Here is a 16354-nt window from a genome sequence, read left to right as displayed (position 1 = left end):
TTGTAGGGGTCTCCCTGCTACAACGAACTAGAGAAATCACGCACAACATTTCTGCAAAACAAGGCAATCACCGTCCCTTCAGGAACATGACGCTGTGTAAAACAACACAGTATATAAGGGTAAAAACTCACCTCCTTTTATCAAGGTGTAGGATTTCAGCGTGTCACACAGGGCTACAGATTTTGTGCACAAATGCGTTTTTTTTCTGTATTTGTATCCAAGAAATAAAAGCCAGAATCAAATGAACTTATAGAGTACTAAAAAATATGCATATTTCATGTGTACAGTAAAATATTTTTTCCTTTGAAGACAAACATAAATGTATCCTAGACATACATTTATGTATGTCTAGGATAAACATTTATTTATGTTTATCCTAGACATACATAAATGTATGTCTAGGATAAAAATTCACTCTCATTGTTCCACGCTTAAAAGCATTCCCACCACCGACACGAAGAGCACAGAAGAAGCAAAAAGCTTGTTACCAACAAGGTCATCTGATGACTTCTTTTGCTTTGTTTTAAGTAGACTGTCACAGCTGACCTTTAAGATTGACTACCTTTTGGTAAGTTTTAGGAAGCCTATAGTCAGGCAAAGGCCCCTCTAGTAATCCAAGCTGTCCATCTGGTTGGCCTTGGTTGCCCCAGGCAAACTCAGATGACCTAAAACTGCCCTCCTGGTAAACCAAATGACCCACTCAGTTATGACCTGAAGGACAAAATGAGCTAAAAGTAGCTATCTGTGCTTATAACAATTACTCCTTCAATCACGCCACATGGCCGAGGTTTAACGGTTCTACTGACAGTGGAGGAATATTCAAAAATACACCTTTGCTAAATCAGGATGGATGGATGGCCCTTATGAAAACCACCCATGTCCTACGATACGCGGATTTGTCCATAGTCCTTAAAAAGGGCTGCAGCTGATTGTTATTTAACTTTTTATGACCTGTCAATGATTTTCTTAACATAGAGAAAAAAATTCATAATTGTGTAGATACTATTTATTAGTTTGCTGACAAATAGCTTACTTAAAAAATGTTTGAACCTTTGATTACATTAGATTGTGCTTATTGTAGTCAGACTATTTTCTGGGTGATGATTTTCTGATTTTATTTAATTTTTTTTTTACCACCAGGAGCCATGGCACTTTTTTTTTTTTTTTTTCTTTTTTTTTACTTTCTTGCTATGGATAAAACAAACCACTATAACTCACAGGTGCCACCTGGAATGAACTTGTTTTGCCTGCGTGCATGACATTCTCTTGGTACCTCTGGCCTGTTGACGATGGGTTTGCATTGGATTTTGATTTTTAACAAAGAGCAACTACAAATTTCATTTTAGAGAATTTAAATGATGAGAAAGTATCTTCAAACAGCTCAAATTAAAAAAAAAAGAAAAAAGAAAAAAAAAGCAGTTTACTGTCAAGGAAAGATAAATTCTCAAGAGAAGATGCCAGTTAGTTTACTTTTCATAAATGTACTCTTTCTACTCCAAATCTGGGTAAAATTTTGAAATGTTCTAAATTACTGCTGCCACAAGGAGCGTGTTTTTCATTTAAAACAGCTGTTTAAATGTTTAGTGTCCCCACGAGTAGACATAGTAAATTTGAACTTATGAACAATGAACATCCAGAACTTACAACACAGCTGTTTTCACCATATTCTACAATATTCACAGGCACATATCGCACCATTTTAACATACAATGGCCATTAAAACAGAGCACAGAAATCGACAGAGGCGACCTCCACATTCTTGTTCAGCATTACAATGGACAGAGAAACACACAGAGATACAGAGAGAGAAACCAGTTTTTACAATAGATGGAGCTTTCCTGCCCCAGACAAACAAAACCCCACTTTTCTGCATTGGTGTGAATGCACAACTGCTGTAGACCCAGAACTAGCTTGATGGCGACTGCACTGTTCCTGCATAGATTCACAGAGTCAGCTCAACGGAAGAAAAGAAAACCACAACAAGCTTATATGTGCCTATATACACCTACATGCTTGTATACAGACAGATAAAAAAATTAAAGGAAAAACCTGAACCCACAAGGTACTCGGGGCGAATGATGAGACAAGTGTGAAAATTATGCAAATCATCAATACACTATGGCCTACACAGTCACCATTTCAACTGTGTTTCCAATAATTTGTCACCCATCTGAACATGAAAGATGCAAAATGGATACACTGTTTTAAATCAATCAATCAAATGCAGTTCTTTCTGGGTTTTTATCAAGGTTTGTGTACATTAATAAAAAGAGAGAGAATGCAGGCATCTATGAGCATCTTAACTTATGCAGACAGTGGATCATGAGATTTGTACATACTGGAGAGTTTGGTTGACTTCACACAATATATATTAGTTTAGCTTTTAAAGTGTCAGGACACTGTTTACTGTGCAAAGTACTGTGTTTTACTTTTGCTTAAATGTACAGCCATTGAGGCAAGCAATATTACTTTGTTTTTCTTTCTCATTCAGCCACTTCCTGGTGACTTAATTGACCTCTGTTTGAAAAAATGAATCTGTACATGCTCAATTTTTGAAAATGCATCATATACACCAAATCATTTACATCACATATGGGTGTGTGAAATTTAATATACCATGTGTAAGCCGCACACCATGTGTACCATGTTTAAGGCAGCACAGTGGCGCAGTCATTAGCACTGTTGCTTCACAGCAAGAAAGTCTTGGGTTTGAATCCACGACCAGCTGGGGCGTTTTTATGTGGAGTTTGCAGGTTCTCTCCAGTTTTCTCACAAAGACAGACTGGTGATCTGTCCAGGGTGTACCCTGCCTTTCACCTTATGACAGCTGGGATAGGTTCCAGACCCCTGTGACCCTGAATTGGACAAATGGAAGAAAATGGATGAATAGGCTGTATTCAAAAAGCTTAAGAATTTAGAGCATGCAAACATCAGATTGGTCAAAGAAATTAATATGGCAAAATAATGCAAAAAAAAAAAATCCTCATATGCTGATGCAAGCATAATGTGTACACATAGTCTGTATATAAAAGATGGAAATTGCCAACATGGCATCATCCATTAGTTTGAAAGTCCCAATTTGGAAATCTCAGGCTGAGCATTTTGACCATTGCCATCCTAGCTTTGTGAAATCAGACATCTTGAGAGAGGTATGGATCTCACTGACAAACTGAGGACAGGGTACATTCATATGCTCATGTCACCTACCAATCGGAAGGTTGGCGGTTGGTGGTTCGATTCCTGGCTGCTCCAGGCCACATGTCAAAGTATCCTTGGGCAAGATACTGAACCCCAAGTTGCTCTCCGACGCAAGCGTTGGAGTACGAACGTGTGTGAATGTTAGACAATAAAAGCACTTAGCTTAGATACATATGGAAGTGTTTGTATAAATGGGTGTGAATGGGTAAATGTAAATGTGTTGTATAAGCACTTTGAGCGCTCAGAGTAGAAAAGTGCTATATAAGAACTAGTCCATTTATCATTTACCATATGTAAATATACAATATACCAATCACAAGAAAAGCCCTAAAGCCCTGCTTTGTCATCCATTCTTACACTGATGGAGACCATAATGTACAAAATGAACATCATTGTTTTGTTTGATAAGATTTTAAGCTAGCGGCTGAAACCATAAACTCATTGCAAAATTGTTTACTGAGGTCATGGCTCATGGGAGCAGTGGGTCATTTGCCAACAGATTTCTGTAAAACTGAACTTCTTTTAGGAACCATGCGACTTGCCTCTACTGGCCATTAGAAAGAATTCTGGTTTAAGTCACTTACACACTGGCTTCACTTTTCAGACCCAGAAGTTATATTCATCTTTTATTTTCATGTGTCTAATTAGCAATAGTTACAAGGAGCTGCTGGGGGAAAGTAGAATCCTACTAAATTGCATAAAACAAACTGGACACATACTGACGTGCTAGATAGAAAGATTGTGGACAATCAAATTTACTTATCAGCTGATCCTGAAAGAATTTGTAACTGTCCATGCAGTGGTGGTTGAGATATTTCACAAATATCAACCTACTAGCTAAGCTTGAAAGAAAGCCATCAGGAACTGTCATGGCAACACACCCAACAGTTGCAGAGCTATTGTATTGTAGACCAAAGTGCTGGACTAATTAAAAAGTAAAAATGGCCCTAGATGACGTAATGGACAATCAAAAGTTTACTCAGTTGAGAGCAAGTTTGGCATTTAGTATACGAGTTAAACACAAGTCATATTACTGTTGCTCTAATTTAAAGTTACAGTGTGTAAAAATTTCACCACTAGATGTCAGTAGATTGCAGGTTGTAGTCAACTGAATTCTGTTTTTCAGCCCTCCCAATTCAAGTGCATAATCCTAGCTACGGTGGCTGCGAAAAGACAAACATGTCTTAGTTAGCCAAGAGTGATCAAAACATTAAATTTAGACTGTACCCCATAATGGCCAGTGTTTGTACTACTGTTTGCGTAAAAAATAAAAAAAATTTTAAAAACTTGTACACACTATATTTTAACATATTTGAAAAAAATCTAAACTTAACACTCAACATAGATCTGCCCCAGAGGTTCCCCCCATCTGATTAGGTTGTCATTCCGTTGTTTACCTCAGCTGTCAACGGCAAGTGAGAAGAATCTGCCTTTACTTACTTTAGAGGAGGCTGTAAAACTCTGACTCATTGACTATGCGTCAATGAGCCAGTGAAACTCACTTCTGTTCAATGACAGCAAGGATATGCTGAACATTTCTGTCAGTAAGCGCTGCTGTTTTTGCCGCTGTTAGTGTCTGTTAGCTGCTGTTAGCTGGTGTCAGTGAAACTCTCTTTGAAGTGGAGCTAACATTATTGAACTCAGATGCTTGGTGAATAAACTGTCATACAACATGAGAATGTAATCAAACTGTTCATCAGAGGGAAATTTGATTTTTAGGATACTTGAGTTTAACCTTAGCTCCAAAATGTTAGCTTATAACTAGTGTTTGTTGGTATTTAGCTAGTTCACAACTGTCCGGCAATGGGAGGGCTGCGTGTCTAATTTGCTGACAGCAAGTAACTGCAACAATATCAGGAATAAATAAGCATGTTTATGCATGTTTTCATGTGTTAGAGCTCTGACTTTAGTTCAAGAGATGAGGTGAGAAGGAAGAGGATAACATTTTATTAAGATGCTAGCTAAGGTGTCTCATTCTTTCCCATTTTCATTTCTTTGGTGCCCCCTTCTCCAACAATAAAATACAGGTATTATACTTCATATCTTAAGTCTTAAGCACAAATTTAAATGCCCCTTCTCGGAGTTCTCTTCTCCTCTGACTTTGGTGTACTATGTATGTGGCCTGTCTCTAGCCACATATGTTGGAAGGGAGAAGTCCTTCCTGGCCACTGTATTCAAATATGATGGCGCAACATGGCAGCTTCCACAAACCAGCGCTCGCTCCTATGTATTTTTAAGTTCACAAGAATACATCAAGTTGTACCTTGTACTTTTAAATCAACCAGAACCAAACTCATTCTTATTAAGCTTTATTAAATTATAATAGAGGACATTTTCAGCTTGATTTATTTATTTTATGGGGTGGCACAGTGGAACAGTGGTTAACATTGTTTCCTCATAGCAAGAAGGCTTGAATGCAGGCTGGGGCCTTTCTGTGTGGAGTTTGCATGTTTTTCCTGTGCCTGTGAAGGTTCTCTCTGGGTACTGTGGCTTCCTCCCACAGTCCAAACTGACTGTAGCTGTGAATGTGGGCGTGAATGATTGTCTGTCTCTCTGTCTTAGCCCTCTGATAGCCTGGCAACCTGTTCAGGATGTACCTCAACTCCTGCCTACGACAGCTGTGATAAGGACACTGAGCTGGATAAGCATTTAAAAAATGGATGGAGAGATGTTAGTTTGGCTCCATGGGTCTAGATCATAAGACTGTTTATCACCGTGTTCATAATCACCTTCTCTGTGCTCGCTGACAAACTCTCTAATTTAAAACAGTTTTCAAGTTAAATGATAAATCAACGTAAATATTTAAACAGCCAGTGAACCTCATATAGAAACACTGGTATTTTCCCTCTAATTTATCACCTGTTTTTCTTCTTGTTTAAGCCCTAATTGAATTAGGATCACAAAAGAAAGCTTTTTTATGTCAAGTGAATCCATGCAGGCAAAGAGCGAACATGCAAACTCCACACAGAAAGGCCTTATTGTGAGGCAGCAGTACTAACCACTTCAACACCATACTGCCCCTGAGAACTACACTGAACAAAAACTTTTCTTCAACTTAATGTCCCTGTTGAAGCATTTAATCATACCTCATGATCATAACCAGCAGTTTGTCCACCTTTTGTAGGGCAAGTTAAATACCCATTACTCTGGACTGTGCTTCAGGTTGATTAGTTAATGATGCGCTCTCATTTAGAGGGTTGATGTGTTCATATTGTACAAATAAAAGTACATTTTATCAAATGAACACAATATGGCTTAAATTTGTGTCCAGGCTTCCTCTGACAGATTAAAATTACAGTGTCCATGTGTGATTAATATTTGGGTTTCCACATTCATTGTATTATTTGCAAATGGGGAGGGAAATCGAATGACTCCCTGAAACAGTAAGCATCAGTAAAGGGTTGAGGCTGTCTCTGCAAACACAGAAGCACCCATCAGCAAGTCAGAAATAGTCTCACTCTCACCACAAAGTGACATTAGTGAGATGCCATATTTTGTTTTAGAGAATGTGAAGAAAGCCAGACTCTGCCCCAAATAGACCTGCATGTAGATGGGACCTGACTGACACCTTGTGGACAGTCTTTGTCATGATTATTGTAGATGAATACTCTGTTACTGATTGAAACTCAGTTTAATTTGTGTACCACATACAGCCCAGTTTGATCTTAAATACACTGGACCAGTAAAACCTTTTCCTAATAACCTTTATAAAAATAAAACAGAAACACCTCCTAATTTTTTTGTCAATTTCTTCTAGTGTAAGGACATTTAAGTACATTCTGAAAACATTCTCACTTAATAAGCTATCCTAAGATGTCATACATGATATGTATCACATTTTCCACGTGGAGGCAAGAAATGCTACTGTAGTAACTGTATGGCTCCTTGGGCCTTGGACCCTATTCCAGCTGACACAGGGCGAGAGGCAGGGTACACCCTGTACAGGTCGCCAGCCTGTCGCAGGGCCAACACAGTTATAATCACTTATTTTTTTCTTTCTTTATTGAATGCTTTGTCTCTTTCTTTGGCATAGTATGGCAGTATGGCAGACCGTGAGTGCTGAAAGGTGGTGAAACTGATCAAAGTTCAGACCTCTGGCTCAAATAAGAGTAACATTTCAAGAGGTGATTCATTCACCTTTTCTTAACAAAAACAGGTGAAGTGAAAAGTCCAAGATTCATGCCTCATCTCATTTTGCAAAGCCATCCAGTGGGCCGGATTGGACCCTTTTGTCAAGCCAGTTCTGGCCCCGAGGCCTTATGTTTGACATTCCCGCGTTATTACTAGTTTCGGCATTATTATATTATTCAGGGGAAACTGCCGAGGGCTTTAAAGCAGCAATGTGTTTTAATATAACTATTTCCAGCACAGTGTTTTATTATTTATGTGGCGCATTTAGACGTTCGTGGACGTCTCTCTTCTGTTCTTCTTAAAACAAGACAAATGTAACCTCTCTGACACCCACATATCTATTTATAAAGCTGGATCGCCCTCCCTCCCACCCATCACTCATTCCCATTCCTGCATTACGTCATTGGGACCCGTACAGTCTGTCTGCACACAGGGAAATCCGAAAGCTGCAGCTCATCATGAAGCGAAGCATGCGCCTGCAGGAAACACCGGTCAGACTGCCTTTTGTCTACATATGATCCGGATTTGGTTTATTGTCTGGAAATAAACCAGAAAAAAAAAAACAAGAAAAAAAAAAAAAGCAGCAGATTGATAGGCGGGACTTCCTCCTGGCATAACTCAACGAGTCTGGCTGTTTATCTGGCTGTGCAGCGCAGGGATCGAGCCAGTGCAAGGATCTGATAACAAGGTAAGCTCGTTGACAGCAGCAGGGTATGTTGCGTTTCTGAATTTGCGCGTGCAGTCTGCCTTGTTGTCGCTTCACCCGCTGCTGCACTCTTAAGAATTGCACTTGCTGCTGTGCGTGGTCATTGTCAGAACTGCGCGTTTTTAGCTGTTAGCAATCAATGCAGCACAAAGGCTAAAACACGGAGTGTGTTACAGTGTAGCGGACTGTCGGAAGCTTCACTTTCATTCAGTTGGAAGTAAGTGGCTCTCTTATGTGTTGCTGTTGTCCTCAGCTCGATACATTTCCAATCACACATTTGCTGTTCTGACCTGTAATTGTAATTATTTTATGATTATTTAAATCAATTTTCTCAACTAAGTTCTGCCTTATTTTCATATTCAGCCTAGTTGTAATATGTATTTTCAGCATTTATTTAATCAAGCCAACAGGATAAGCGGAAGAGAATGGATGGATTTAATCAAGCCATTAGTTTTATGATTAATAATTAAGCGAAGCAAGTTCCAAAGCGGCATTTTAAGCTCTTTGTTGTATTTAAAACCCAGAGATATTTAATTATGTGAAACAGAAAATTAAAACAGCCAGTCATCACATGTGCAAATGTGCATTTATTTTGCATGACCTATGTCTTAACTATATATTCAAATGTAAGTAATTAATAGTAATTAGTAAATGTTGCCTTAGCGTTAATAAATAACATATCCAGTCTGTTACAGTTAAGGAAGATACAATGATGCCATCATTGTTTAGGAACTTTTTCAACAGTGTATTTCGCAAACTGGTTGTTGGCTTAACATGAAGACACCACTCAGCTCTGCACCACCTGCTGCTGAGCTGTGACGCTGCTACATGTGCTGCAGACAGTGACAGCATTGTGAGCAGTGAAGTCAGATGTTCTTTCTGCAAGGCAAACTATGGAATTTTCTAACTTTGTACAGATCAATTAATTATCTGTTATTTCAGTAAAAAATTGATCTATAAATGATGAAATGACTTGCAGCCCTAGCTGGATGCCATGATTTATTTTTTTAATGATTAAATGCTTAGCTGTAGTCATTTATGTGTTGGTTTTTCTAGGCTGTTTCATCATACTCCACATTATGCTGTGCTACTTGCTGCGAAGAGGCTGGAGTCCTCTGGTCTGCCTGTGGGGCCTGTTCCTGCCTCTGGTGTCCCTCCATCATGTGAGCCACCGTGGACGTGGGGACCTCACTGTGAAGGAGCGGCCCAAGCTGCTGCTTGTGTCCTTCGATGGTTTCCGTTGGGACTACATTGACCGCGTTCCGACACCTAACTTCCTCAGCATCACTGACACGGGGGTGAAAGTGGAGTTTGTGGAGAATGCTTATATTACCAAAACCTTACCTAATCATTACAGCTTAGTGACAGGGCTGTATGCTGAGAGGCATGGCATTGTGGCTAATGAGATGTACGACCCTGTTCTGAACCAGTCCTTCTCCATGGAGACGGACAGTATTTATGATTCACGGTGGTGGGAGGAGGCTGTGCCTCTCTGGGTTACCATCCAGAAAGCTGGAGGGCGGAGCGGGGCAGCAATGTGGCCAGGGTCTGATGTAAAAATCCACAACATGTATCCTACTCAGTACCTCCAGTACAACGCCTCAGTCTCCTTTGAAACCAGAGTGGAACGGATTATCGAGTGGTTCTCCGCACCTAAAGATGAAGCAGTGGATTTTGGAGTTCTGTACTGGGAGGAGCCCGATGAAAGCGGGCACAACCTGGGACCTCAGAGTCCCTTAATGGACGTAGTCATCGCAGACATTGATGAGAAGCTCGGCTTCCTTATAAACGAGCTAAAGAAGGCCGAGCTGTATGACAAAGTGAACCTCATAGTGACCAGTGACCACGGGATGGCTCAGCTTTCTCCTGAGAAGATCATAGAGCTGGATGAGTATGTGAGCAGAGACCTGTACACCTGGGTGGATAAGAGTCCAGTGGTGGGGATTATGCCCAAAGAAGGTATAAACAATAATGTTTTTGAAAATACATTCAGTTTCTTTCCTGCTAAGACTGAGACGAGAAGACTGATACATCGTTGTGTTCGTGCATCAAATATGAAGCTACAGCTAGAAATGAGCTGCTTTAGGCTGACAAACAAGGGAAAACAGATATGTAGGGTTGGCTAAAATTCTATAAACTCCACCTACCAACAATTCTGTAGCTTACTATTACAGTTTATACAATGTATTTAATTTGCTTTGGACCAAAGCTAGAATGTAATAATGAGCGTTTGGGGTTTTATACTTAAGTGGTCAGATGCAGTAATTTCCTAGGTAGGTTATGTTGTTGTTTTGTGCACAGGGCCACAGTGGTAATTATTTTTTGATCTAAACCTCAGCCAAACAGGGTTATTACTGAAATATTGATTGAGCATTTAAGAGGGTTAACGTTTAATACGGATAATGAAAGAATAAAGTAAGCACAGACTGCTCATGGATGGAATTTTTTAGGAATGTGGAGCTTCAGAGACTTTCAGTAGACTGTATATAAAAGATGGATGCAATCACTATGACATCACATGGGCATTTATAAGCTCTATTACTAATGCAGCCCTAATTTACAAAATAAGATGTAGAACTACAAATTTTCTATACACAATCTGACTTCTTTGTGCAAGCAGAGGAGTCGCCCCCTGCTGGCCACTAGAAAGAAAGCATATTTAAGTTCCTCGTGCACTGGCTTTTCTTTGCAGACCTGTATGAGTAGACATTACAAAAGATGGACGTAGCTATCGTGATGTCACCAGATGGTTTATGAAGTTCTATTTCGAAGCCTTGAGATGAGCGTTTCCACAGTCTTCATCTTGGTTGCAAAAACCTGGATGTGAAGAGTAAGGGCGGGTTTGACTGTGAAACCGTACGCTCACCAGCTAACGACTTGTGATTGCCAAGTGAGGTTTCATACCACAGACAGTCCTCTGTTTTGAAATGACAAAGATTTTCAAAACAGGTTTTTTAAAATTTTTTATTCAATATGACCCAAAATGAGTGACTGAGCCCATAATCTCAGCAGGAAAGTATTTACAGAGGTCAACACAGAAAGCCATTTTCCCTTCTTCTATAGGACCGGAAGTCTTTTCACAATCACAGCTATCGACATCTGGTGGCCTTCAGAAAGAAGACAGGTTTAACACTTTTCCCCACTGGCTTCATTTTGCCTGATCTGGAAGCTACATTCATTTTTTATATTGTCTGTGCCTGTTGGCTATGTCCATCTTTTATATTATACAGTTGATGCTTTTCCCTTATTTTCCTTATCTAAAAGCTGAATCTCTAAAATGCTCAGTTTGTTCCTCATGAGCTGACTATCCTGAAATATAAGTTTTAGTATCTGTAAGCATTTTCTGTTATGTATCCTTCAGGGAAGCTTGATGAGGTGTATAATCTGCTGCTGGATGCAAACCCAAACATGGTGGTGTACAAGAAAGAAGAGATTCCCGAGCACTACCATTATCAGCACAACATCAGGATCATGCCCATCCTCATAGAGGCCAAGGAAGGGTGGACCATCATGCAGAACAGGACCGGGCCCTTCATGTGTACGTTTTCACACATCATAAAGCTCTGCTTAAACAACACTCCGGCATTGTTACTGTGCACATCAGACAGGTTTTATCAGTCTGTTTAAGCAGCAGCTTTCTTCTGTTCTAATAATAGCTTCACTGAAGGTTTATTTCAGTCACCGAAACAGCGCTCGTGTTATAGCTGTAATTAACAAAGAAGGCCAGATATGCTTTCCCTTAGAAACAGAAAGAGTGTGTTTGTGTGTGAGTGTGTGGAGGTTTTTATTGCTTTGACTCTTAAGTGCAATTATCTTTCCTAATACAATACAGATTGAGCGTCCCCTCTTCAAATTAGAGATTTCAGACCCGTGTGTCGCAGAGGCACAGTGTTTCTACACCAGCTAATGTCACCGCTTAATTCCTCCTCTCTGGTTGAAGGCTTGTTAATGAGGAAAACGATCAGGTGGAGCCTGCAGCTGGAAGGAAAACTAGCAGACTCTCAGTCGTCTCAGGACTAAGTGACATGTGATCGCTTAGCTACACACGGGTAGTATGATGCTATCCTGCTATTAAAATAGGTTTTTGAAAGAGCAATATGCATTCATGATTAAAACTCTGCTCTTACTGTCTAGCAGTGGCACCTTCTGTTTCTCAGTGCATTACAGGGAGCTACAGAGTAATGCAATATAAATAATACTGTAGATCCAGTTATCGCAAATCCACTCATTCTTCTTGGTTTACATAATTTGAAAGAAAATCTGCTCTGCGTTTCTTAGTATTCATTATATGTCTATCTCTATTTATTTGGCATTTGCCTTTATTAGATACTGCAGTGGGAGACATTTATACATCCACATTTACTTGCTAGAAGCATTCTTCTTCCCTGCCTCCGCTGGCTGATTGCCGCACTTCTGTGCTCATTCCTTGCAACATCGATCAGCGGAATAGCATTACAGCACTGGTAGAATCGCTAATGTTCTTGTGTTTGTGTGTGTGTGTATATACTTGTGCGTGTTTACAAAAAAAAGTATAGAAAAAAATGTCTTAGCAATATTGGTGATCAGAAAACTCTGCAGGTATCTTTAAGGCAAGATTTATGGGAGATCCTGGACCTGCTGGAATGGCTGTTAAACCCGCTGATGTTGCCGTCACAGGCAGCGCTGATAGAGTGTATTGATTTTACTCGCAGCACGCTAAGAGAATCATGTCAGTTCTTCAGAATGTAATAGCACTGATAAATTTTAGGAGCAGCAGTTAGCCTGCCTAAGCTTTCATGTAAGGTCTTTGTACTTGTGTCTTGTGATTTAATTTTAGATTTTGTTTGGGCTACGCTGTGATTGATTTAGCCTTATCCGGTCCGCCGAGGCAAGCAGTTTTGGCAGTAAATCATCAGGTAGAGCTGCAGTGCCAGATCTCATAAATCTGGAAACAAAAAGAGCCATCTGTGATTTACGGGATGTGAAAACCAGATATATATATATATGTCTATTAGCACTGCAGGAATAATTTACATCAAAGCATTGCACCTCTTTATTCAAATGTTTTATTGTCTTTTTCTCTCCAGTGGGAAACCATGGCTACAACAACACCTTGCGTAACATGCAGCCTGTGTTCGTGGCTCGTGGGCCAGCCTTTCGCGAGAATTACGTCAAATCCACGATGCGCTCCGTTGACCTTTACCCTCTCATGTGCCATATCCTGTCCATCCGCCCTCTGCCAAACAACGGCTCCCTCTCAAATGTTCAGGACCTCCTGTCCATCCAGCCAACTGCATCCACACCAATCCCGCCTCACCGTCCCATCGCTCCCAAGGTCACCGGGTACTCATATGCTCCCATCGTGGGTTCGTTCCTCGGTGTGGTTTTGGTGCTGGGCTTCCTAGTGGTCTACATCATACTAGTGACGCTCAAACAGCGGCCCTCGAGAAAACACAGGAGCTGGGAGATGTCGCAACCTTTACTGCAAGAGGACTTGCACCTGTAGCTCAAGAAATGGAAAGGAATGCAGACATAAAAGAAGAGGAGGTATTCCTCCCCAAGGTATTCCCACATCCAGAAGCACCCCCCGAATGCCTCCCTTACACCACTAAGTGCAATTGTGCTGCTCTTTTTATTCATTGAAGATCGAGGGAATTTACCCTCCCACTCATATGTAGGGGTACATCAGGTGTAAGGGAAATGTCTTGGGCGTGCTTCTGGTTTGGGTTTAATCAAAATAATGAGCTTTTTAGTGGTTTTGCTTTGATTGTGACTTCTACCTAATAGCATCTAACATTTTCATTGTCACTTTATAAAGTAAAGATGCAAAGATAAATGTGACGTTTTAGCCTGTGATTCTAAAAGGGGGAGCTTTTGGTGGCTGAACCTGTGACCTGTATGATACCGAGGTGTCAGTATGCTCCAATCAAACTAAGCTGAAGCTGTTCTTTACAATCACATTCCAAGGTGGGGCGTAAACCTTGTAACCACAGAGAGAAGCAATGTTGATAACGGCGCATACCTTCAGACAATCTTACCTAATCGCATTCATGGCGTTGCACTCATTATAGTATGTTGGAAAACAGCGTCGTGAGGAGAGAAGGGCAAATTTTAGAAAAACTCTTCCTTTGCAGCATACGGACACCTCCCCATCCTGACCGCAAGAGTGGTCCCGAGTCAGTTTACGTTGACATTTTCAAATCTGTGCAGATTTGTATGTCATAAAGTGAAGACGGAGGGATCTTGTGAGATTGTTTTTCCACCACTTGTTCTGCTTGTGGTCTGAGCACTGAATGAGATGTTACTTTGAGCTATAAATGCTGTGATTAATCTAAAGTATTCCAAACTCTCTTAGTTTGAATGTTAACCAGAACCACTAAAGTCTCACTCTTCATGCCAAGCTACTGCTCATCCGTGTAGGTCATTCCATGAGCTGATCACGTCACGACCTCGCTCTTCAGTAGTCAGTTACCATTTGCCTTTGAACTTAACAGAGAACATCTCTCTAAAGGTGTGCAGTTGTTTGTGTGTGTCTTTTTTTTTTTTTTTAGCGTTTGTGTTGGGAGGGCTTTTTTGTTGTTGTTGTTGAGTAGATGACTGTGTAGTGCCCTTCCCTTCATATGTCCACTGTCATTGCCATGGCCATTTGTTGGTGAAATGTGAAGTGCAATTGCTATTGGTCAGTATTTGTGTTAGGGATTTTAAGGGTTTTGATTGGTTGAGAAGACTATTTCGAGCATGACTTGCGAGAGCTGTTCCCATAATTTGCACTATAGGATTGAAATGAAACTGAATGAAGGGGCAGTAGCTGAAAGCTTTTTAGGTCATGCTTTATTTGCACTTCTGGTTTGTAGCTGCCGTTTGAAACGATAGAAGAAGATAGGTGCCTCTTGCCTAAAAGCGTTTTAAAGTAGCATAATCGTAGAGAGAGGTAGAAGAGTAGGATTCAAATCTGCAGATGAATTACTCAAATATTTTTTTTCAGCATCTCTTAAGAAAGAATTGGTTCAATTTTCTCCTTTTGCTTTTGGATGCATTGACTTGTACCTGTGCCCCCAAATGACAGACATCACTGTGATATGTACTTTTTACAAAATTTAAATTCATAAATTAAGAGCATTTATATGGAAATTGTTAATTTTCTGAGAATTGTATTGTTTTATGACAGAAAAGTGTTGTCTGATAATTTTCCCCTAACTTGTAGACAGAGAAGTGAAATATATCTGTACGATATTCCAAAAATGATTTATTTGAAGTTTTTAAGAAAATAATGAATACCTTGGATTTAAAATGCGAATGTTTAATATAATTTACAAATTAACTATCTTTGCCATGTTGATGCAATTAATGAGTCTTCTGGAAATAAAGGGACTAATGTGAAAATGACTGTTTTTTTAACCCTTGTGTAGCAGGCCAGGATCTTAGGTGCCGTTTACACGAGACCGTTTTCATTTTGAAACGGTGTCGTTTTGATGCGTTTCGGCCTTGCGTTTACACGACAACGGTGTCGTTTTGATGCGTTTCGCCCTTCTGTTTACACGACAACAGAGTGAAAACGATGTGTTTCAGAAACGGGGTCCAGAGTGGAGCGTTTCAGAAACGCACCGGCTTGCGTTTTCGTGTAAACACTTGAAACCGGGATGATTTGAAAACGCTCGACTCGCACATGCGCACTATGGTTGCGACGGCCACAGTTTTTCGCGCACGCGCAAACTGATAAACAGTACTCGCGGATTCACGAGTGCTTCTTATGCTTTTCCTGTGTTTTTACCGTTTTGTAATTCAGCGTTGTGTGCAGCAGCGATCCAACCTCATCATCGGTCCACACAAAACCTCTCACATTGGCCGTTTTGTAAGTAATGAACAATTTGCCGCACTACCTACTGTGTCACTCCACGCATGCGCGTCTTGCATAAACAAACTTTGCAAAGAGAAAACCAACGCCAACTTGTGGCCTGGCATGAGAACTACATCGTTTTCATCGTTTCACATGTCCTCGTGTAAACGCGGATCGTTTCTGAAACGCCATCGTGTAAACGAAAGGCTGAAACGCATCAAAACGACACCGTTTCCAGTGAAAACGGCTTCGTGTAAACGGCACCTTAGACAACTTTTCTGCTAGTCCACAAAGAGGCAGCAGTTGGTACAGTTATACAGTTGGTAAAATGTGAAAAGTCTTTTTAACTTAGTATTTCTTCTTCAGTTAAGTCAGACTCGAGTCTGAGTGTGAATGTGAGCACTCCTGCTTTGTAAATTCTTTGAAAAATAAAATGTGATAAGGACAGTTATGTAATTGTAATAATTTTTAATATGTAGGACGCCAGTTTGTGGAAGCCGCCA

At 40.3% G+C, this 16354-nt stretch overlaps 1 protein-coding gene across 2 annotated transcripts; it reads left to right on the top strand.

Moving 5' to 3' along the window:
* The first annotated feature begins 7872 nt into the window (after positions 1 to 7872).
* enpp5 (ectonucleotide pyrophosphatase/phosphodiesterase 5) lies at positions 7873 to 15525 on the top strand. 2 transcript variants are annotated; one of them, XM_030721886.1, is made up of 4 exons: positions 7873 to 8017; positions 9092 to 9994; positions 11397 to 11573; positions 13102 to 15525. In XM_030721886.1, exons 2-4 carry the CDS (start codon positions 9115 to 9117, stop codon positions 13518 to 13520), a joined length of 1476 nt encoding a protein of 491 aa, XP_030577746.1. In that variant the 5' UTR covers positions 7873 to 8017; positions 9092 to 9114; the 3' UTR covers positions 13521 to 15525. The 2 variants fall into 2 exon arrangements, with proteins under 2 accessions (XP_030577746.1, XP_030577747.1); XM_030721887.1 differs by lacking the exon at positions 7873 to 8017 and adding an exon at positions 8096 to 8252.
* The last annotated feature ends 829 nt before the right edge of the window (positions 15526 to 16354 follow it).

The sequence above is a fragment of the Archocentrus centrarchus genome, chromosome 24 (assembly GCF_007364275.1).
Source record: "Archocentrus centrarchus isolate MPI-CPG fArcCen1 chromosome 24, fArcCen1, whole genome shotgun sequence".
Lineage (NCBI taxonomy): Eukaryota > Metazoa > Chordata > Actinopteri > Cichliformes > Cichlidae > Archocentrus > Archocentrus centrarchus.
The sequence above is the reverse complement of the archived record's forward strand: the minus strand, read 5'-3'. Positions and strand labels throughout refer to the sequence as shown.